General features: G+C 46.9%; 1 protein-coding gene across 6 annotated transcripts in view; it reads left to right on the forward strand.

The window, feature by feature from the left end:
• Nucleotides 1–22,713, forward strand: part of SMOC1 (SPARC related modular calcium binding 1) — a 212,597-nt gene that overhangs the window by 163,645 nt on the left and 26,239 nt on the right. For 4 of the 6 annotated variants that reach the window (XM_064571253.1, XM_064571250.1, XM_045901096.3 and 1 more), the window contains exons 6-7: nt 10,335–10,424; nt 12,394–12,474. In XM_064571253.1, the coding sequence (XP_064427323.1) occupies nt 10,335–10,424; nt 12,394–12,474 (171 nt within the window). The remainder of the gene's footprint in view (nt 1–10,334; nt 10,425–12,393; nt 12,475–22,713) is intronic. The other 2 variants (XM_064571252.1, XM_045901099.3) reach the window with 1 other exon arrangement.

Consider the following 22,713-nt stretch of genomic DNA (forward strand, 5'->3'; position numbering starts at 1 on the left):
GATTTCCCCGGGGAGAAGCCGTCATTCTGCTATAGCACCTGCTGAAACAGAAGCGGGCCGAGCAGCTCCAGACCCACGAGAGGCAGTCTTCTGCTCTCTGCATGTGTGTGGCTTCGGCTTGCCAGTGCCCGAGCCACCCCGACCAAGCCCGACACGTCAGGCGACCAGCTTTGCAGCGTTTGGTGGCAGAGGGGAGTGCACAGATGTGCTGGAGCATGCATGTGCGTGCTCTGTCTCCTTCCTTCCCCGCCCCAGCTCGCCTCCACGTACTCAAGCCCTGCCCTCTGCCCCAGTCCCTATTCTGGGATCTCTGAAAGGAACGTAAGCGTGGAGGATACTAAATGAAGAGTTTGAATCCCTGCCATATCCCCATTTCCAAGGACTAGAGAGGAAACGGGGTTTAGGGACCTGGAAAAGCCTCCTTGTGGTAGATTCTTATTCTTGGTGTTATTAGTGTTATTAGTAACCTTTGTTTATACTTGGCTTCTTCTTCTTTCATTCAACAAATATTTATTGAGAGCTTCCTAAGTGCCAGGCTTGTTACAGTCACTGAGGACCCAGCGACAACTAACATGATAAGAGCCTAACCTTGTCTTGTGGAACTCACATTCTGATGGTTCTTAGCCTCTTCTTATAGAGGTTATCTTCAGGTGGAGGTAAAGCCTCCCTGGGGAGCACAGACTTCTAGAGGCTGGGAAGCTGTCACCTCTGCAGGAAGGCAAAGCAGGTGGCCCCACCACACAGCCCTGGTTGGTAGTTCTCATGGCCAGAGCCTCTAAGGAAAGACCCTTGGAGAAGGTGCCTGGGATGAGCATGGCCCACTAGCAAGTTCTTTTTTTTTTTTTTTTCTTTAATTTAAATGCAGTTTGCCAACATATAGTACATCGTTAGTTTTTGATGCAGAGTTCAATAATTCATCAGTTGCATATAACACCCAGTGCTCATCATATCACCTACCCCCCTTAATGCCCATTACCCGGCTACCCCATCCCCCCACCACCCTCTCTTCTGTAACCCTCAGTTTGGTTCCTGTAGTTAAGAGTCGCTCATGGTTTGTCTCCCTCTCTGATGACTTCCCATTCCAGTTCTTGATCCTTCTGCCTGGTACCTTTGTGGGGCCCTGCACGTCCAGGTGAGGACTCAGAGATTGACAGGCCATTGAGAATATGTTCATTGGCTCACTGTTCCTTGACTGAGTGAGTTCAGTTTCAGGCATGACCCAGGAACCTGGATGGAAGCAGGGATTTCTGCGTGTGGGCACAAAGGCCTCCAGGCCACATCTGAGCCACACTCTCCAGCTCTGAGTGCCACACAGCTCCTGGGGGAGAGGCCAATGAATTGCCACTCTCGGGTCCTGTTGTATCACTAATTCTGTGCCTGCTGAAAGAAAACTGAGATCCAGGAGCTGCTTATTTGAAAGTTTACATGGAAAGGCAATGGAGCTAGAATAGCTAAAACAATTTTAAAATGAAAAATTAAGTGGGAGGTATCACTCTGTTTTTTTAAAACAAAGAGATCTTTAATGCTTTACTCCCCCATGACCCTTGATGAATTTTGAATTCATGCTTCCCTGTGTTCTTCTGAACAAATGCAGTGATCTCTCCCTTTTTAAAAATGTTTGTTTCATTTCCTTTTTTAAAAATGACTTTTTTTTTTTAGAGCAGTTTTAGGTTCACAGCAGAATTAAGAGGAAAGTACACAGATTCCCATACAGCCCCTGCCCCCACACAGGCAGAGCTTCCCCACTATCAACATCTACACCAGAGTGGCACATTTGTTACAATTAGTGAGTCTTCACTGACACGTTATTATCTCCCAAGGTTCGTAGTTTACGTTAGGGCTCACTCTTGGTGTTGTACTTTCTGTGGGAATAGACAGATGTAAAATGGCATGTGTCCACCGTTACAGTATCATGCAGAGTATGTTCGCTGCTCTAAAAATCCTCCGTGCTCTCCACCCCTGGCAACCCCTGATCTTTTTACTCCCTCCATAATTTTGCCTTTTCCAGAATGTCACAAAGTTGAAATCATAATACTTTGATTAAGACTTACAGTGCTTTAGTAATCAGGACAGTGTGGTGTTGGCCAAGGGATGAACACATAGATCAGTGGAGCAGAGTAAAGAACCCAGAGAAAGGCCTGCACAAGGCTGGCAAACTGATGGGACAGGGGCATAGAGCGGTTCAGAGGAGGATGACGCTGTAGCGATTGGACATCCATAGGCAAAAACACAAACAAGAAGCCCCAAACCCTCAACCCAAACCTCATATCTTAACAAAAATGAATTCAAAATGGATCTTGGACTTAAATGTAAAATGTAAAACTATTAAAACTTGTAGAAGAAAACATAGGAGGAGATGCTCAGAAACTATAGCTAGGTGAACCTAGGGCTTTTATGTCTTAGAACAACAAACACATGATCCAAAAAATTGAAAAGTTGAGAAATTGGACCTAATTGAAATTAAGAACTTGCTCTGAAAGATCTTGTTAAGAGAACAAAAAAAGTGCAGACTGGGAGGAAATACTTACAAACCATATATATCTGACGTAGGACTGCTATCTAGAACATGTAGAGAGCTCTCAGAAACTCAGCCAGTTGAAAAGCAATTCCACTTAAAAAATGGAAAAAATACATGAATAGACATTTTACCAGAGCTCATATGCAGAAGGCAAATAAGCATACAAAAAAGATGTTCAACATCATTAGCCGTAAAGAAATGCCAATTAAGATCATGATAGGATATCACTACACACCTGTTAGAAGAGCTAGGATAAAAAAAAAAATAGTGACAATACCAAATGCTGGTAAGGCTCTTGAGAAAGTGGATCTTTCATACATTGTTGGTAAAAATGTAAAGTGATACACACTCTGGAAAATACTTTGGAAGTTTCTTTTCTTTTTCTTTTTTTTTTTTTTAAGATTTTATTTATTTATTTGACAGAGAGAGACACAGCGAGAGAGGGAACACAAGCAGGGGGAGTGGGAGAGGGAGAAGCAGGCTTCCCATTCAGCAGGGAGCCCGATGTGGGGCTCGATCTCAGGACCCTGGGATCATGACCTGAGCCGAAGGCAGACACTTAACGTCTGAGCCACCCAGGCGCCCACTTTGGAAGTTTCTTTAAAGAGTAAACAACGAAACATACACTTATCATATAAACCAGCAAGGGCACCCCTGAGCATTTATTCCAGAGAAATGAAAACTTGTGTGTACCCAAGAACCCATACATGGATGATCATGGCAGCCTTATCTGGGGTAACTGAAGAGGAAAACAACTCAGATGTCTTTCGGTGGATGAAACACAGCTGTGCCTCCGCCCTATGGAATACGACTCAGCAGCAAGAGGGTACAGAGTGTTGGTTTGTGCAAACCACGACTTGGATGGTTCTCAAGGGCATTATGCAGAGTGGGAGAAGCTGGTTTCAAAAGGTCATTTACTGCCTGATTCCATTTATGTAACATTCTAGAAAAGACAAGATTATAAAGATGGAGAAAGGATTAGTGGTTGCCCAGGGTGAGAGATGGGGTGGAGGAGGGCAAGTGTGATGATAAAGGGGCTGTAGAGGGAGATCTTTGTGGTGACGGAATAGTTCTGTATTTTAATTGTGCCGGTGGTTACACAAATCTGCACATGGATAAAACTGCATAGAAATACCCCCCCAACACACATACACAAATGAGTACATATAAAACTGATGGAATGTGGGGCGCCTGGGTGGCTCAGTTGGTTAAGCGACTGCCTTCGGCTCAGGTCATGATCCTGGAGTCCCGGGATCGAGTCCCGCATCGGGCTCCCTGCTCGGCGGGGAGTCTGCTTCTCCCTCTGACCCTCCCCCCTCTCATGTACTCCCTCTCTCTCATTCTCTCTCTCTCAAATAAAAATAAATAAAATCTTTAAAACAAACAAACAAACAAAAAACTGATGGAATGTGAATAAGGTCTATGGATGACACCACTATCAATGTCCTGACTCTGATATTGTACAATAATGAGGTTACCTATTTATTTATGTTCACTATGGGATGTTACCACTGGGGAAAACTGGGTGAAGCGTACATGGAACTTCCCTGTATTATTTTTGCAACTTCCTGGGACTCTATCATTATTTTAAACTAAAGAGTTAAAAAACTAGCCCAGCTCTCTTTGACCCCAGGTCGGAACTGACTCTGCTGCTGGTGGTTCCTTCTCTCCCCTCCTCCCCCCTTCTCTCCCCTCCTTTCCCTCCTCCTCTTTCTCCTCTTCTTCTTCCATGTCTGGTCTATTTTTTTCACCGGCATCATGTTTTTACTCTTATTTGGGGGAATGTGGAGCTTGAGGATGTAGGGAATTGTTGCAAAAAGACGGCTTTGAGCTTGTTTTTACTTCTTTTGGGATGGAGCATGCAGGTGGGTAGACGGAATGTAAAACCTTGATCTCTTGCTCTGGAAAGGACCTGAGGTGCCCAGATAACCCCTGTTGTCAAAGGTCAGGATTAGGACAGCTCATAGTACATTTCTGAGCCTCATTGTTCATGGGACATGCATCTCAGGAAATGTTCACTAAAATTCTGTCCTCCTCCTGGTATGATTAGGGCTAGGGTCTTAAGGGACTTTTGCAAACAGGCACCGTTGTCTCCCTGTGATGCCCAGAATACATCATTTCGACTTCCACCCTGGGTCCCTGAGTCACACGCTGAGGGGGCTGGTGGCTCTGGCATAAATGTGGTCCCATCAAAAGCAACAACCTTCCAGTGCTTCTGCCAGGCCGAAGTTTATCTCCATGCCTTTGTAAAAGATGACCAATGGCAGCCTAAAAGAATTCAAGAGGGAGGGTGGCCGGTGATGGACATGGTTTGGGCAGAGCCCAAGAATCGAAGGGGACTTGGGATCGTGGAGAGACCTTCTGAATCTCGGGAGGGGGGTGGTGATTTCTTTTTTCCTCATTCTCCAAGGCTCCGCAGTCTCAGAGACCCCAAGAGATGCCATTAATACAGATTCCTCCTCTGGCCCCTTTGACACATTTGCTTTTGAAGGACCTGAAAGAGAAAGCTCTTTGTATGTGGTCAGAATAAACTCATTGTACACCCAAACAATTAACTCCTCAATGGACTTGCCAGCCCCTTGAAAGCCCCGGCCCTGCTTCCCTGGACCTCTTGGGCTCTATTCAGTCCCTTAAGCACACCAATGTTTTTGAGTTTTTGTTTTGTTTTGTTTGTTATTCTGAAAAGTCTTTCGCTGAGAATAGTCAGAGCGGATCAACATTGTCCTCAGCCCGCATTTATCTCCACTTGCCAGCGAATGTCAATCAGGAATCAAAAAGCCAAACAGAGGAGGCTTTGAACGGTGTCATCGGGGGTCGAAGTGACTTCCAGCTGTCTGTGCGTGGGTCAGGCCTTCTCGCAGGGCAAGGAATTGTGCTGTCACACAAACCCACTGTCTGGACAGCCTTGCAGAGCCGTGCGGGGGCTGCAGCTTTCTGGGGCTGCACCTTAAGGACGAGGCATGGTTGGGGGTTGGAGAAATTGGAAGGCCAAACGCCAGGGCTCTGGGTCTGGGCAGTTTCCAGAGCTGCTCACTGCCTCTGGGCCTGGAGCAAATCACTTTCTTGCTCTGAGACTCCATCTCTTTTTATCTGCCTGGTGACTTCCTCTGTGCTGGCCAGTGGTGAGACTAGATGAGGAAAGCCACCTGCCAGAAACTGAGTGTTGCAAAATGTAGCCTCATTATTGTTGATCTTGACATCATCCTTGAGAAATTCTGTCAGGTCTTCCTCATTCATTCATTCATGAATGTAAGCTTGCCTTGCTTTTTATTTTACTGTTTTAATTTTTTATTTTATTTTTTTCTTTAGTGTTTCCAAATTTACATTTTTCTCCCTGTAAGAAAAATGATAATCTTTGAATTGGCTTTTTTCAGTGTTCTATCCTCTTCTCCTTGTTCTGGAAGAGTGTTGTGGTGTTAAAGAGAACTATAGTCCTACTATCTGAGGTCCAAAAGAACCACCAACGATGAGCACCAGGGATCACATCATCATGTACATATATGTCAACTGAGATTCAGATAAAATATATGGGAGAGTCTCCCTGCCAATTAAGGATCACTGAAATAATTCAGCTGTGCTGCCTGAGGTTGGATTTGAGATGACATTGGCCCTACCTCCCTTTTGTGTTAACAGCTTTATTGAAGCATAATTACATACCATAAAATTTACCCATCATAAATGTACACTTCAAGGAATTTAGCACATTTAGAGCATCATGTGGCCATCACCAGGGAACATTTCCATCATTCCAAAAAGAAACCTTGTACCCATTTATAGTGACACCCCACTGCCTCCTCCAGCCCCGGGCAACTACAGATCTGGACTCTATAGACTTATCTTTACTGGGCATTTCACCTAAGTGGAATCCTACAATATGTAGCATTAGTACATGGCTTCTTTCATTTAGTCTTATGTTTTTGAAGTTTATCTATGTTGTTATGTATTTGGAATTCGTTATTTTTCATTGTTGAGTAATATTCCATTATATGGGTATTTTCACCATTTGTTTGTTCACCAGTTGACAAACATTTGGATTGTTTCCAGTTTGAGGCTATTGTAAGTAATGCTGCTATGGATATTTGCATACATGTCTCTGGGTGGACCTGTTTTTCTTTTTCTTGGATGGATTCCCAAGAGCGGAGTATTTGGGTTGAATGGTAAGTTTATGTTTAACATTTCAAAGAAATTGCCAAACTGTTACCCAACATGGCTACTCCATTTTACATTCCCACAGCAATGAATGAGGGTTTTAGTTTCTCCACACCCTTGCCAACATTTGGTATTTCCTATTTTTAAAATTTTAGCCATGCTAGTAGGTACATAGTGGTACCTCATTGTGGTTTTAATCTGCATTTTCTTAGCAACTAATCATGTTGAGCATCTTTTCATGTATCCCTTAGCTGTCCATGCATCTTCTTTGATGAAATGTCTATTAAAATATTTTGTTCATTTTAAAATTAGGTTGTTCATCTTCTTTCTTACTGAGTTGAAAAGTTTATTTTTTTAATTTAAAAACTTTGATAGGATTTTAATTTTGTAAATCCAATCTTTTAAAAGTAAGCAGTTGGATAAGATGGTTTATACTCATGGTATTTATACTTTTAAACTCCTTGCTCCTGAGCCTTTAAAGTCTTTACTCCTGCACATTGTCCCGAGACTGGGGAGGCAGGCATCCTTCATTTTTAGAAGAGGATATCACTGCCCAGAGAAGAAAAGTGAGGGGTTCAGGTTACCCAGTTTATTGGATATACAGCCAGGATCTGAGGTGTGACCCCACTGGAGACTGGGAGACTGAGTGGAAGCTTTTCTCTCTCCCCAGGACTCAGTGTGGGGCCTGGTATTGTCCCAAGGCTTGCCGGGAAGCAGAACTGATGTGGACCTTGGACCCAGGCCTTGGACCTGTGTTTGGTAGAAGGGTGCGCTTGTTTGCCGGGCCGGGAACCAGGTGCCCAGGTGCCCAGAGATGATGGTCAGAGGGTCCTGTTGGCTTTGGCTTGGCTTCTCATCCTTTGGGCAGCTGAATCACACAGGTGGTTCTCCTGGCAGCGGGCACTTTGTCTTTTCTCACTTTACAAAGATCTCCATCTGGGCCTCCATTGTAGCAGCACAGCTGTATCTCCTCACCCTTGGTGACGCTGCCCTGCAGGAAGATTCACTCCCTGCACGTGCCTTCATGCGATGTGGGCTCCGGGCCTGCATCTGGGCGACCGTGGAGGTCCTTGGCCTGCAGAAGTGCCAGGCTTTCCCGGGAGACTGGAAACACTTCTTCCTCTCCTTGAGCAACAGACATTCGCTGATTGCTACACCAGATGGGCAGTCCCAGACTCTCATCTGGTTGATGGTAGAAAGAAGCGGAATGTTTTCTGTTATCCTGCTCCGGAGAGAGCTACGGCTCTTGGAATATGGGAGGATTGTAGTTGAATATTAAAATCTTGCAGGAGCCATTTTTCACTTGGGTTCTCACCATTGTCCCTCTGGGAATGTTTGATTTCTCACTTTCCCTTTGTGACTCTTAAGGCCCCTAAAGTGAGGCCACCCCACGTGGAGGGGCTGAGCACACCGTGCTGGGCTATTTAGACTGTGAACTCTGCATCCGGCAGGAGCAACCAAATGTGCATTGCAGCTGCCAAAAGACTTCATTCAGTGGCTCATTGAATTCAATGGAAAGAGGTGTTAATAGAGTCAGGGGAAGTGATGCTATTTTAAAAAATGACATTGTGTGGTTCTGCTCTGTGTTTATTCTCCCTCAATGACTTCCAGATCAAACTTACACGGCTTTGCATCAAAAGATGCCTGTTCTGGACTGCAGTTTGCGGCAAATAAGATATCCAGCAAGTTAACTCCTCTCCCCCTGCTGTATCTCGTTCCTTGGGCTGATTGTCAGATGGTGCAGGATTGCCTCGGCCCCGGTGGGAGCTGCGTCTTGGTGTCAGCACAGGAGCATGATAGCAGGGTCATGTGTCACGCAATGGTCAGGCCGCTGGCCTCAGCCTCCAGCCATGATTAGGGTCTCTCCAGCTCTCCGGTCGGAACACCCCAAGGGTGGGGTGTTGGTGTAAGAAAGGGATCGGAACTCTGTGTTTTTCCTCCCTCCCTGATAAGATGCAGGGAAGTCGGCCAAGGGTTTTGGGAGCTCCAAACGGCGGAGGGTTGTTGTTATGGGTGATGTGACTGGCGTCGCTGAGACTCCGAGAACTTGCATTCTTCATAGTTAATGAACTCGGTGGAGGGGATTAAGAGGTACAACCTTCCAGTTATAAAATAAGTAAGACACGGGGATGTACAGCATAGGGAATATAGTCAGTACTATTGCAAAGCCTTGGTGTGATGAGAGATGGTAACTAGACAAACTGTGGTGACCATTCTGTAACGTGCATGAGCATCAACTCTCCATGTTGTACACCTGAAACTCATACAGTATTGTATGTTAATTATTCTTCCATTAAAATAAATAAATACCAATTATAACAACCAAAACCTTAAAAATAAGAATCATTGGCAAAACAAATATAAATAAATAAATATAAAATAAATGATTGAATAAAATGACAAAAAAATTAGTTAATGCTTGGAGAATATAGTGTTCCGTTGTACAAGATCTCTGGGGGATGGTGTAATCATCCCACTGCCTGAGAACAAGGGGCTCTTCTTCCCCCAGCCCCTCCCAGGGAGAACGCAGAGAAATCTCTAAACTATGTATTCTCGATGGAGGCAGAGATACCAAGAAGGCGAAATTGATTGGGGAGGGGGGACAAAAGCACTCTTGCTCTTTTTACATATAAAGCGCAGATATACATATAGTACATCAACAGATACACAGTGTATCTGTGTTATTAATATTTCATTAGGAAGGCGATTAGGAAAAAAAATCTGAAAATGCTCTTTAGGTGGACGGTAATGAAAAAAAGTTGAGAGGAACTGCCCTGCACTAAGGTTTTGGGGGATCCTGATGAAAGTAACCCAGAGTCCTGAAAGGTGGTAAAGTCCACACTCACTCCTGCCCTGCAGAGGTTCTTGCTCTACAGATAGCTGCTGACTCTGTCGGAACGATGCGCATTAGCACTTTGTTACTGGGAACTTCGTGCTCCCATCATCTATGGTAGAAATTTCAAAGCCAATCCAGGGTTCAGTTTCTCACATCCCCTTCTATTTTGTTTGCCCCCACCTCTCACCGGGAATGGGAGGGCACAATGTTTCACAGTTAGAAGTGTTCTAAGGATTCCTGATTCTCTTCAGTTCAGCATACTGGAGAGAGGATGGTCCTTCCTGCCTTTTCTTCCTTTTTAGGTGAGGATAGAGAAATAGCCAGGTGTTTGGGAGGGAATACACCACAGTCTCTTGTTTTCCGGAAGCTCTTCAATGAGGGCCACTAGGTACTAGGCTGGCACCTTTCACAGAAGGGCAGGAAGGAACTGGGGACACCAGAATTTGATGTCACAAAGTACACCAACCTTATCCTAACATGCCTGGCCAAAAACTCAGGCCTGCTGGGGAAGATGCCCCCCCCCCCCCCAGCTTTCCTGTGGGGAGGACCAGGGCTGACAGAGTCATCGTGCCGGTACATGCGGGTTGATGGGGAAGGGCCCTCCAAAGTCATGACAGTTGAGTTCCCTTTTGTCCCTCCCCTGGGATGGTGAACATACACCTGGGTTTGTCTTACTGTTGGTGTTTCTCTGGTGTTCTTTTTTTCTTCCTGTTCTTTCTTTCTTTCTTTCCTTTCTCTTGGTCTCTTCATTGGGACTTGGCCGGGCCATGTGCAAACCCCAACCATTCAACAGTGCTGGAGAGTAGATAGTATTTACCTCAATAATGGTAGTCTCTTTTCGATTCTTTTTAACCCTCAATTCAGATGACGGGTCGAAGCCGACACCCACGATGGAGACTCAGCCTGTGTTCGATGGAGATGGTAAGCTTACTTCCGACTCATATGCTCCCACCCATTTTTATAGTTGAGGAACGTCTTTCCTTTGGATGTTTGTATAAGCTTTATTATTAGTTTTTTTCTTTTTTAATTTCAATTCTTCCCAGTTTAAGCTGGGTTGTTTTAACCTTTAAAAAAATGCAAATCCTCCCAGGAACTGGTACACTCTCTACTTCTGGAAAGGCCCTCTGTTCTAGCCAGGCTTCCTGCCTGGCCGCCGATGTCCAACAATAACACAGCCTGGATGGACCCTTCAAGCTGCCAAGACCAAAGAGCCATGGCTGAGAAAGACAGGCCAGCACTGTCCCTTCAGTAGATGAACCAACACTTACAAGTTCCTTTTCTGTGCCTAGCATTGTACTAGGCCTCTGGGGGACAAAGAAGGAATAGTTGAGACGAAGCCTTTGCTCTCAAGACAATGGCAACTACTGGAGAGTTTTATGTGTTAAGTTATATGGTCTCAGTTTTTATCGTAGTGGACATTTTTTGAAGAAAGAGATTACAGTGGTCTGGAGAAAGACTATGTGAACAGATGGGACCTGGGCTGGATCTTGAAAGGGGAAGGGAAGAATCAGGGCATTGCAGTGGGGGGACTGGAATGGGCAGAGGGCAGAGTATGGTGGGGATGAGGTATGGTAGGAAAGTAGGAGGAAAGAGATTGGTTAGTGGACCTGGTTTGGCTAAGTTGGACCTTGAGAGCATTTGAGAGAGATTTCTAGGACAAGAGAAATAGTGTAGCTGGTAGTAAGATAGAGGCTGAATGTCCCTGAAGGTGTGAGGAGTAGACAAGAGGAGCGTTGGGTGCAGAAGGCTGGTCTCTATTTGAGTTTGAACTGCTCATGGCCTACATTCTTCAGTGTGCTTTGCCATATACTCCAGGTTCCCATGAGGAGGAGTATGAAGCTTGGCAGAGTGCAGTTTCTAGAAAGTCTGACAATGAGGTTCGGCTCTCAGTGCAATATACAGCAAGCTTTGAGCAGCTTTCAGTTGAGTGTATCCAGACCTGAATCACAAGACTGGACAGGGAGACAGGAATGAAAAGAAATTATGCCACTGTTGATACTGTGGCTACAGATGTCCCTAGCAGAGGCTCAGCTCTAGGTAGAAGGATTGAAATGTGAGCTAGCCTTTACAACTGGTCATTTAGTGGAACACATATATGTGTGTTCATGCCTAGAAATTCAGATGTTTCTGTGATCCACAAATCTCCTGGATTTTTGGCAAGTCTGGATCTTGAGGGATCAGTGGGAAATGGAGACCGTGTCACCTTGGGAGATCACCCCAACAATTTCACTAAAGAACTCATTACTCTTCAGTGTGTTCAGGGTCCTCCCAATTCTCATACCACTTGTCCACTGTGTGACCCAAGCCCTGAACGGCCTAGAGGCCCCCCAAGCTCTCTGGATGGAGGGGTTCAGCCTCTGTTCATGAGAAACCATTAGGAAGGATATTGACGCATACATTGGACTCATCACTTTCCTGCCCATGTGGAAAAGAGTCTCAGCAAGCTGAAATCTGTTGTGGCTCAGCCGTTTCCTTCAAAATGGTCTCTGTGGTCTGTTTGGCATTCATTTGTTGATTTATCCCCTTTAAATCTTCTTCCAGGGAAGCAGCTGAGAGAGACTTGGCTTGGCCCATGCTCCTCACCTCCTGGGATAATATTTTGATTCCTGGATGGAGCGGCTCAGCGCCTCTGGACTTAGACCACTCTGCCTCTGAGCAGGGGAGGCCCTGGTTGGCTCCTATGAGCTGGCGGGGAGAGGAGCTTCCGTAGTGAGAAGGGAGAAGGCACTGAGACAAAGTGGATGTGAAATGAGGGAGAAAGCTCAAAGCCTTGATGCCTCAGGCTTTAGAAAAAGCTCCTGAAGTCTGGGGGCTGCCCTCCAAGTTAACCACCCCCTTTGCCCAGATTTTATTTTCTCTTTTCTTCTTCTTCTTTTTTTTTTTTTCCCAGAAATTACAGCCCCTACTCTATGGATTAAGCACTTGGTAATCAAGGACTCCAAACTGAACAACACCAATGTAAGGAATTCAGGTAAATAATCTGCCTAGGATTGTATACGTGCCTGATTTTCCTGTGGTTGCCCCATGGTTGGTCCATGACTACCTATTGTATGGGCTTGGGCAAGTCATTTAACCTGTCTTGTTTTCAACTTCTACAGCTGTAAAGATCAGAGGAGTGAATCCCTTTCAACTTTAATTTTCTTCAATCAGTAGCTCAGGGATCATCTTTCGTGAGGAGCTGATCCTTTTAGCAAAAGATCTTTTGACTGTATGTTTTACTATTTTAATTGACTCTCTATATGCCATGCAGAAGGATTTGAAAAACATGACCTGGCATGGAAAAGTTGGACTTCAAGCCATAAGAGACTTGGTTCTGTGTGTTTTTTAAGGCTCCGAATAGTTGCTTACAGTCATGTCTTTTCTGATCTGATCTTTTGAGGGTCTTGTGAGTGGTCAGGTTTTGGTATTGACTGAACCCCTTATAGAAAGGTGATAATTTTTGGAGTGTGATCAGATTTATAGGACTCATTCATAGAGTTCATTTATCATCAATGAAGACCAAAGTCAATAAAGTTCATTTACCATCAGTAAAGACCAGATGTCCACCAAGAGAAAAATTTATTAACAAACCCAATCTGTATCTCTATCGTGGGGAAATTATCCTTCTTTCAGCTTAAGACTTTAGTATGAGAAATGCCCCTCTGCATAATTTATGCCTGCATAAATTTGGTGGATTTCATTTCAGCCCTATCATTTTTTCCTTATGGATATCAAGGTCTATAAACAAAAGATCCATCCCTTTGAACTGATGGGCAGAGTTTTACAAGACCGTTAATTAATGAGTGGGCTGTCTTTGGCCCCCTGTAGGTTTATCCGTATGCCAGCTCTATCCTAAAGATGGTGGTGGGGGAACTTGATTGTGCGAAGTGAGTTACCCGTTGAGGTGAATCCATGCAGCATTGGTTGATTTTCTCTGTGACGTGGGCTGGTCAGTACCTCTGCATGTGTCTGGTTCTCTGTCTGATAAGAGCTGGAGGTATGGGATGATGGGGTGCGAAGACGACTATGTGAGTCCTGTGGACCAGTCTTTGACAGAACAGTGCCATGTTTAAAGCACAGGTGTTGGAATCAGCAAAACTTGCGTTCACTTTCTGGCTCCAGCACTTAGCGAGTGACCCAGGCAAGTGAAATAATCCCACCCAGAGCCTCAATTCTCATCTGGGATCATGATCTTCCCCTCGAAGGGTTGTGAGTAAAGGTTAACTGAGATACTGTCTATCTGGTACTTAAGCAGTGCCGGGCTAAGTGATAAATAGTAAGTGCAAGATAAGCTGAAAGGACATTATTTATTGTTATCATCATTGTGGTAGGAAAGATGGCAATGTTAATGATACCGCTTACAGTGAGCATTCTTTAATAAGGAAAGAATTTGTGATTGTCATTGTGAGCAAAAGCTTCTTTGTAGAACCTTCTTCCACCTCCCCTCTTGCTGTTAGGCAAATAGGATAAGTCAAAGAGACATGGTTTTGGTGCCTGGGGTACCTGGAAGTGACATCTACCAGTGGTCCCCCCATTCCCTGCACCAGGTCTGCAAAGCCCCAGGGTGAGGCTTTATTCTCTCTGTGACCAGGTGGCAGATCTGAGGGCCAGCGCTCTGAAATTCTACAGCACCATTTGCCTGGAACACTCACTTGACATTTAGCAGTTGCTTCCAGAAATTGCTTCTTTTTCATCTACCAGTGGTTAATTTCTCTATCGAGGCTCTAAACTCTGTGAGGGCAAGGGCTTTGTTGCCTTTCTATTATATCTATTATAGAATCTAGCTCACTTTGATTGCTCTGGGGGAGGACAGAGGAGAAAAGACCATCATCATCATCATCATCATCAAAATCGGAATCATCCTGTGGGGTCCTGCACAACTTGACATGTGTTATCTCACTGAAGCTTCACCACAACCCAATGAGATAAGTAATGTTATCACCTCCATCTGACAGATGTAGAGATGGAGGCTGAGAGAGAGGAAGTAACTTATCCTGGGTCCCAGCTAATAAGGGGTGGGGCTGGGGAAAATGATTTATCTTTGCTTGTCTTCTTGGGCTATTTTCTCGGAGTCAAGTAAAGTGGTGATGTGAAGCTATTTGATGTTTGCATCCACAAGTCCTTTGGCTTTCCATTCCTACTTGCCCTGTAGAGTCGCCAGTTGGATGAGTATTGGGTCTTATTGAGAAATGGTATCCACACAGGTACAACGGCCTTCTTTTTGTTGGTGTGACCCAGCCACCTTCGTTTTTTCCTGGTTGGCCCCAGTTTTGTCTGGAAGGTTAGTGTATAGAACAGGATAGTTCAGGGAGAGCTAAAGCTTCCCTGGGAGAAACTGAGAAAAGCAGTAATTATCAGAGATCGATACCTTAGGCATTTTCTTATAAACTGAGGACTTTTCTCCATCATGATCGAGTAGTAATACTGACTGAGTACCTGTCGACCCTTTTGATGGAATTATGTGCATAGGACGTGGTGTCACAAAGGCATTTAGGCAGGGATTGACAAATGGCCACCTGCCTGTTCGTGCAAATAAAGTTTTATTGGAACACAGCCTTACCCGTTTCTTTACCTATCGTCTATGGCTGTTTGGGAGCTGCAGTAGTAGAGTTGAATAGTTGTGACAGAGACCGTCTGGTCTGCAAAACCTAAATGTTTACTATCTGACCCCTTACAGAGAGCAGTTTGCCGGCCCTTGGCCTATGGGACTGAAATAGAAGCTTTTGGATGGGCATGTGTGCATGGCCAGACCAGGCAGAAATAGGGGCCATGGCTCCTGAGATGTTTCCCAACATGCCCAGGGAAGCCTGCATCATCAGGTCAGGAACTCTGGGCAGCTCACGTGGCCCTGCCCCATCTAACATGAACCTTTGCCAAGCTTCAACATTCTGTTCTGGTTTGTGCTCTCACAAATGGGATGCCAGGGAAGCTTCCTGAGGTCTGGCTTTTGTGGGCAAGGATAGGGAATCATTTGTATATAGAAGGGGTAAACCTCGTAACGGCATAAGCATGGGCTTTGGTATCAGACAAACCAACAGACCTGGCTTCCAGTGCTAGCTTCCCATGAGAGGCCAAGTGACCTCGAGAAAGTTCATTATCTGTGAAACAAAGTTCTTAGTGCCTTGCGGGGGTTTTCTGAGGATTCAACAATATATATGAAATGCCTAATGCAGAGTAGGTACATCATGAATGATTTAAAAAATAATGGCTACTCTTGATGGCATATCTTTATATCTTGTGCCAAGTACTCTTCATGTTATCTCATTTGGTTTGATGAGAAATCAGATAACACTTTGGTGATAACTCATGTCTGGGCAGCTGGCTCTGGTAAGGACTGGAGCCTCTGGGTCAAGCCCCCGAGGCAGTTTCCCGTTAGAGTTTGCCAGAAGATTCTGGGTTAGTTGAGCTTCAGCCCCCACCCATGGGGAGGGCAAAGTGGGACTCAGCAGCTGGTCTAGGTGAGAGTTCTTCCCACTCTCTCTCAGAGGCAAGAAGGCCATCCCAGTTCCTTCTACACCCCAAACATCCTTCTTTCACACTCAGACCCTGTGACGCCAGGTTTGTTTTCTGGCCTGGGGACTGTTGATGTTGGCAAGGTTCCACTGGGCAGCCGAAGCTCTGCAGTAACATGACACATACGGCTGCAGACTTATCCTGTCTCCCTCTCTCCTCCTGGAGGGGTCGGTCCTTGTTTTTAAGGCTTTGTCTTGTGTTCCCTGTGGTCAGGGTCGCCTTCTGAGGACTTGGCAGCCTCAGCGTTGACGGGTTTGCCCCTCTGGACTCCTGACTCTGATTCTGGCCTCTGTGGCACCCCTTGTACCTGGCCAGCCGACACCCTAAAACCTGACAGCAGGCATGTCCTCACATACGAGTGTTGGCCAGAGACTCTGTGCTGCTTTTAGGACCAAATATGAACTCTTGCGGAGTTTTTGGTATCAGAGCCTGGCTACCAAGGCACTTCTTAATATAACTAGAGTTTAAAAATCTTTTTTAATCATCTACATTTTATAGACGAGAGCAAAGAGATTAAAGAAATGACGAAAACTAGGCCTTGTCTCATTCTTTGTCCCATATTCCATGTCCCACTGCTTCTAATTTTACTATGTGCAGACACTCTCCTACAGCTGTGATTTATAAAAGTCTCTCTCTCTCTCTCTCTCCTTTTTTTTTTCCGTATGACAGAATTCTGTGCTTTCTTGTCTGGGGAAATACTCTCAGGAAGTATGGTCGTGTGAGCCTTACTCTTCTCTTGGGGCAGCGTAGCGATGCCCTCAAGGCTCAGGGGCCCTCTCCCTCTGCCCCCGCTTGGCTGCCTACCTGCTGGAGCCACTGGTGGGGTCACTTGACTTCTCTTCTTCCTCCCCTGTCTCTTTCTTCCCTTTCCTGCCACCTTTCCTTGTTAACTTCTTCCACGATCTGATCTGGGATTTCGAGAAGGCCCTAGAACCTGGCGCTGGGGATGAAATCCAAAAGGACTTGCTTTTCCTCCCTTGCCTCTTTGCCCAGCAGAGCTTCCTTGCGGGCATCACCCGAACGCAGCAGCTTGGGGGAGCTCTGTTTCCCCAAGACCCAGCTGTCAGCAGGGGTACAAGGTGGAAATGCATTTCTTGTAAGTTTTGCCATGAAAACAGCCCCGTCCCCGCACACGTGGGAGCGTTTGCCTAACTCACCACCCGCGTGGCGGGCCAGCTGTTCGCAGCAGCCCTGCTCCTACCTGCCGGCGTCAGCGCCGTGCTCCTCTCGGCCTGCCGCGGGCCCCTTGGCTGCATTTGGACTGCTCCTTCCTCACCAGGGAAGCTCCTGCCGGGACAGCTGCTATGACTGGGATGTGGGGTCACTGAGGCAACAGCACCTCCTGGCCGGATCCCCCAGCCCCCAAACCAACACTCTTGGCCTGCCCAGAAACCGCGGGGTGATGCAATGACCTGAGGCCTGGAAAAATAAACAGCTCTCAGGGAAACCAGCGGTAGCTGTTGTAAGCAAATACCCCACAGCCACCTGGAACCTCGCACATGACGTGATTGTAAGGAAGAATGAGTAATCTGTTAACGTTAGCAGCCGAGGACGGGTCTGGGCTTGCGAGCATTTAAAATATCTGTATAAAAGCAAACCCTTGATGTTTATTTCTATAACTGGCCTTCTGGACGCCTGCCCATCTATCTGCTGCAGGTGTCTTGGTCAATCATGGCCAGGAGAATGGAGCTGGGGACAGGGAAGGGTGGTCATCCCTATGGCTCTCTCCATAGCAACAAAGGCCTTTCTCAAGTCTTCCCTTTGCAGAGAGGAGCCATACACATATTTGGAGGCCCCAGGGAGCCCAGCCCCGCAGTCCATTTTTTCCTTGTTTTAAAATTAGCTTTCCCAGTTGTCTTGCTTCTTCACCCCACCGCATCTGCTTCGGACATAGGGGTGCGGTGGTGGGGCGGGTGAGGTGAGAGTATGATCGGCCTCTGGGCCTTGCTTGAACAGCGAAGGTTTTTTTCCGTAGGTGAGTTTGTACGCTTTTTGGTGTTGATAGCATGACCATGTGCCCTAGCATTTTCTTTTGGCCTCTGCTACTAAAAACCTGAAACTACAGGTCCTGCTAAGGTACTGCAATTGGCTCCTTCCAATTTGCTAGAAGTCAGCTATGGTCTCTGCTCTGTCCGAGGGTCCTCATTCTGTGTTTATTTGTAAAATGGCTTTGCGAGAAGGCAGGGTATATATCTTATAAACACACTCACACATTAGTGTTTTGGGAGATGAAGAGTGAAGTTATGACACTTTGACAAATTAAAAACTATCTCTTCCATTCCCTCCCCCCACCCCCGCCCCAGCATGTGGCCCCTCCTTCCTTCTTGCCTACATTTTTATTTGCTAGCTCTTGTCCTTAAAGGACAGAGCTTGTCAGATCAAGGTCAATGAAGTTACTGAGCAAAACTAGAAAGAAGACAGCTTGCCACTTCTCAGTACTTGTCATTGCAAAACCACTGGGAAGCATTTCACATTCTTTTTGGTGGAAGGGTCACATGAGCTCACTTAATGGCATGAGGCAGGAGAGATGGAGCCTTTTCTAAAATTTGAGGGGATGTGAGTCAGTGATGCTTTGGGGGAAAAGTTTTTTTAAAAAGTGCCTGTATGCTATATTGGGACGATCCATTCTTGAAGAAATATCTTCTGTAGAATTTATACCTTGTTTTCCTCCACTCCTCAGTTTCTTCTGTGTGGGAAGGCAGAAGTCAGTGCTTCCAACAATGGTGAACCATGCCTGGCCATTTTAGGTTCCACAGAGGGAAATTATTTACACAGGATGGTTGGTTTGTAATTTTCCCTTCCACGTCCTCACCCACGACATTTTGTCCCAGAAGCACGCCCTATTTACAGAGACCCGACTGCAAACACCCCTGTGAGTAGGTGCCCTCAGCCAGCGTCGGGGATGTGGGATGGGCATGGTGACTTTTGTTCTGGAGATGGGGCCTCTGAGCCACAGCCACAGCATGACTCTGAAGGGGTTGAGAGGTACAGGGGAGAACCTGGAACCAACAGCCTTGCCCCTCACTTAACCCCTTCCTGGTGCTTAGGTTCAGCGGGGACGTGGGAGGCGGAGTTTGGGATGTGGGGGGCGGGGTTTGTGATGTGGGAGGCGGGGTTTGGGACATGGGAGGCGGAGTTTGGATCAGGTCCCCGAGCCGTGGCGAAGCGCGCCAGATGCTCCCTAATTGTAAGGCCGTGGGTCTCGAGAGTGCATCATCTAGTACCACCACTTCATTTTCAATGTCAGAAAAGAGCCCCGGCTAGTGAAGGGCCTCGTCCAGGGTCACAGGCCCATCAAAAACTGCTATGTGCCAAGGCCTCTACGTGGTGCGAAGGGGAGGAAATGCAAGTAATGTCTAAGGAAGGAGCCGGCTGTTGGGCCCTGGTGTGCCAAAGGGAGGGGGCCGTGGTGCGGTCCACTGCAGTGCAGGGAAATGTTCTATCACTGATCTTGTTTTGAGTTGCTGGCATGGCAAGCATAGAAAGGAAGTCTCCTCTAACTGATTCTTAGCTACATTATTATTTTTTTAGCTCGCCTACAGGCAGTGTGCCTCTGTATCGCCTGCACTTGGCCCAGACTGCTCCCATTACCCACCCTTGATCCATCCCTGCAGTCCAACCGAGGAGACGAGTTATTCACGGCGATGGGTCAGGAAACCCAGGTTCATTCCACATTTGCTGAGGATACTGCTGCCTTAGACCAGCTAAGATCTTAGACTATTTATTAGCTGATGCTGGGGCCAGGTTAAATGCCTCTACTGCTTCACTTAATCCCCCAGAGACCCTATGGGGTGTGTGCTATCATTACCCTGCTTTTATAGGTAAGGAACCTGGGACTTAGGGAGCTGAAGGAAACTGCCCAAGGTCACAGAGCTAACACGTGGTGGAGACTGATCCCTCTGACCCCAAAGCCCATGCTCCTGGCCACCACCCTGTAGGGCCTCTACTCCAGCTGTTGTTGACTTCCATGAAACAGCCACAGAGCCTTCCCTGTGCCAGGCCCTGGGGTGGAGGGTGCGAGAGTGGGAGAGCTAGGCTCTTACTCTTGCTTTCAGCCTTGCCAAGGAAGCCCAGGTGTCCCCACGCCACCCCCACTCCTGTTCCTCTGACTGCCTTGAGTTCTCTCTGGCATTTGGGAACAGCCATCCCACTGAGCCTTGCTGCCTCCTCACCTATTCTGGACCAGAGGTGAAGAGCATCTCTTGGCCAGTTAGTCCATCGGAAGGGGTCATCTGCTCCAGAGACCACCCTCCTCCAGTGGTCCAAAGTCCCTCTGTAGGTTAAGATTGGGTGATGGTATCATTTTCACTTCATTTGGGTACCCACCTGCTAGAGGAAAGGGCCTTTAGATTAAAGAGATGGAAGAACCCATCCCAGTGGAAGAGGTGACCGTTTTAAATTTGTGCATATTCTGTTTCTGTTCGCCCCACCCCCACCTCTACATGCTACACCCCTGAGCACAGTTTCCGGGGTTGACTCCATTCTGTTTGTCAGTGAGGCTGTTTCTTCTCTGACCTGGCAGGGCCTCTCCTCTGGGCCTTTCCCTTTCTAGGCCTGTTGTCTGTCCTCAGATCTGAAGTGAGCCCTGAGCAATGGTTCTGTGCATTCCCCTCCTCTCTCGGGGGCTCTCGCAGTCCCTAGATGACTCTGACTCGGGAATCGGTGATGGCTGAATGGCAGCTCAGTGCTGGGTGTGATGGAGGGCCCACGGTGGCAGGCCAGAGCCAGCCCCACACATGGTGCTTGGAAAAATGGTCCCCCGGGGGCCACTTGGCCCCTCCTGTGAAAAAGTGCAAAGTCCACAAGTAAGAAAAATAACCTCTTCACATAGTTGGCTTGAAACCGTAGGTGCTAAAACTCTTTGTGGCTAAGTAAACAAAAAGGGCCTGCTCCTCGACGTTCCATAAATCACTCCTGAAGATTATGGGCTCCAGCAGCATGTCCTCCCCTGGAGACCACATCCCCGGCCCTTCAAGACCAGGAAAGTCACTGCCTTCGGACCTGGTCCTACCTGTTCCTCCTCTTGTGTCTGCAGTCCCCTTGGCGGCGGATTCTCCGCCCTGAGTCGGCGGCGTAGACCACTGCCACCCTCACATGCTGACTCAGGGAACCCAGAGGCAGGGGCCGTGAGTTCTTCTGCCTCTGGAATTTCAAGTCGTGATTTAGGAAAGGTTGTTTTTAACACATGGTTTGTTATTTTGGGTTATTGTTCAGCATTGCATTCATTTTTGATAAGAGGCTAGGTGGGCGTGTGGTATTGGAAGAGGTTTCAGGCTAATTGTGGGCGACACAACGCTAGTGTTTTCCTTAATGTTCTTGGCCTGGTGGACGATTCCTTTCACAGCGAAACATAAATAAGCTCCTCTCGATTTCCAGGCGGGTCACCTTTTACTGATTTTTTTCCCCCTAAGAAAATCCAGTGCTTGATAGTCTGAGGGTGGAGTGTAGCATTTTCCAGGATGAGTCAAGGGTATAGATATTCTTTTCTCAGCCTCTGTGGTCTCAGCCCCACCGTTGGGCATTTACTCAGCGGTGGGTGGCCCCGTGTCTGAAATGTCAGGCTAGAACAGAATTCCGCGGCTGGAGATGGCACATAGCAGGGATTCAAGCAATAGAGGGGTTCTTGGACTAAATACTCTTTCTGTATCCTTTAAATAGAGACTCCATGGTTCTGCTATGAATAAGGAGCTGGGGGCCAGGGGTGGGAGCAGGGAAGGATGAGGAAGGGTGCCATAGAGTCCTCGCTCTCAGGAACCTACGGTCCAGACAAGTCAGGTCCCAAGGGTGACAGCTCCTCGAGGGGAGCAGATACTCAGTCCTAGACTCAGTAGAGGGAGACTTCACTGTAGGTTGGGGCCCTCAGGGAAAGTTTCAGGGACAGAGGAAGGCCTGAAGTGAGGATAGGCTAAGATCTCAGGGCTAGTTCTTTCTTCTTACTATGTCTTACAGAACTTTCGTGACCTTTCCAGAGGCTGACACGGTGCCAACCTAGGCCCAGTACCAGACTGTGTGAGAACCTGTGTCCACCAAGGCCCCTGACCTCCTCTGCGTCCTGTGAGCCCTAATCTCATGGGTCACTCAGGATCCTGGGTCAGGTCCGAGACTCCGGGAGCACCCTCCTCTCTCAGCCCACCGTCCTCCATTCTGTCAGCTTCCCACTTCCTTTTGTCTCATAAAAGCAGCTCTTGGTCAGGATGGCCTGAGCAGCTGCCCTTCGTTATCAACCGTGCCTCCACTGGGAGGAGAGCTTCTGGTTCTTTCTCCAGGAATATTGCATCATTCATCAAGGCACCTTCCCAGTGCACATTTCTATGGCCCGTGACTCTTCTTGGTTCTTCTGTGTATGGTTTTCTGTAAGACCAGGTTTTTTTTTTCTTGCTCTCATTTTTCATACGGACCTTGTGATGGTTTATTTCATGTGTGAACTTGGCTAGGCTACAGTGCCCAGTTTCTACACCAGTAGACTAGTTTCTACACTAGTCCAGATGTTGCTGCAAAGGTATTTTTTTAGATGAGATTAACATTTGCAATCAGTTGACTTTAAGTAAAGCAGATGACCCTCCATAACATGGGCGGGCGTTGTCCAATCAGTTGAAGGCCTTCAAAGCAAAAACTGAGATTTCCTGAGGAAGGAATTCTGCCGCCAGTCTGTAACACAGAAATCCTGCCTGAGTTTCCATCCTGCTGGCCTGACCTATTGACTTTGGACTCAAGATTG

The sequence above is a fragment of the Mirounga angustirostris genome, unplaced genomic scaffold, assembly GCF_029215605.1.
Source record: "Mirounga angustirostris isolate CCGP_5_RB_7025 unplaced genomic scaffold, mMirAng1.0.hap1 SCAF_9, whole genome shotgun sequence".
Classification (NCBI taxonomy): domain Eukaryota; kingdom Metazoa; phylum Chordata; class Mammalia; order Carnivora; family Phocidae; genus Mirounga; species Mirounga angustirostris.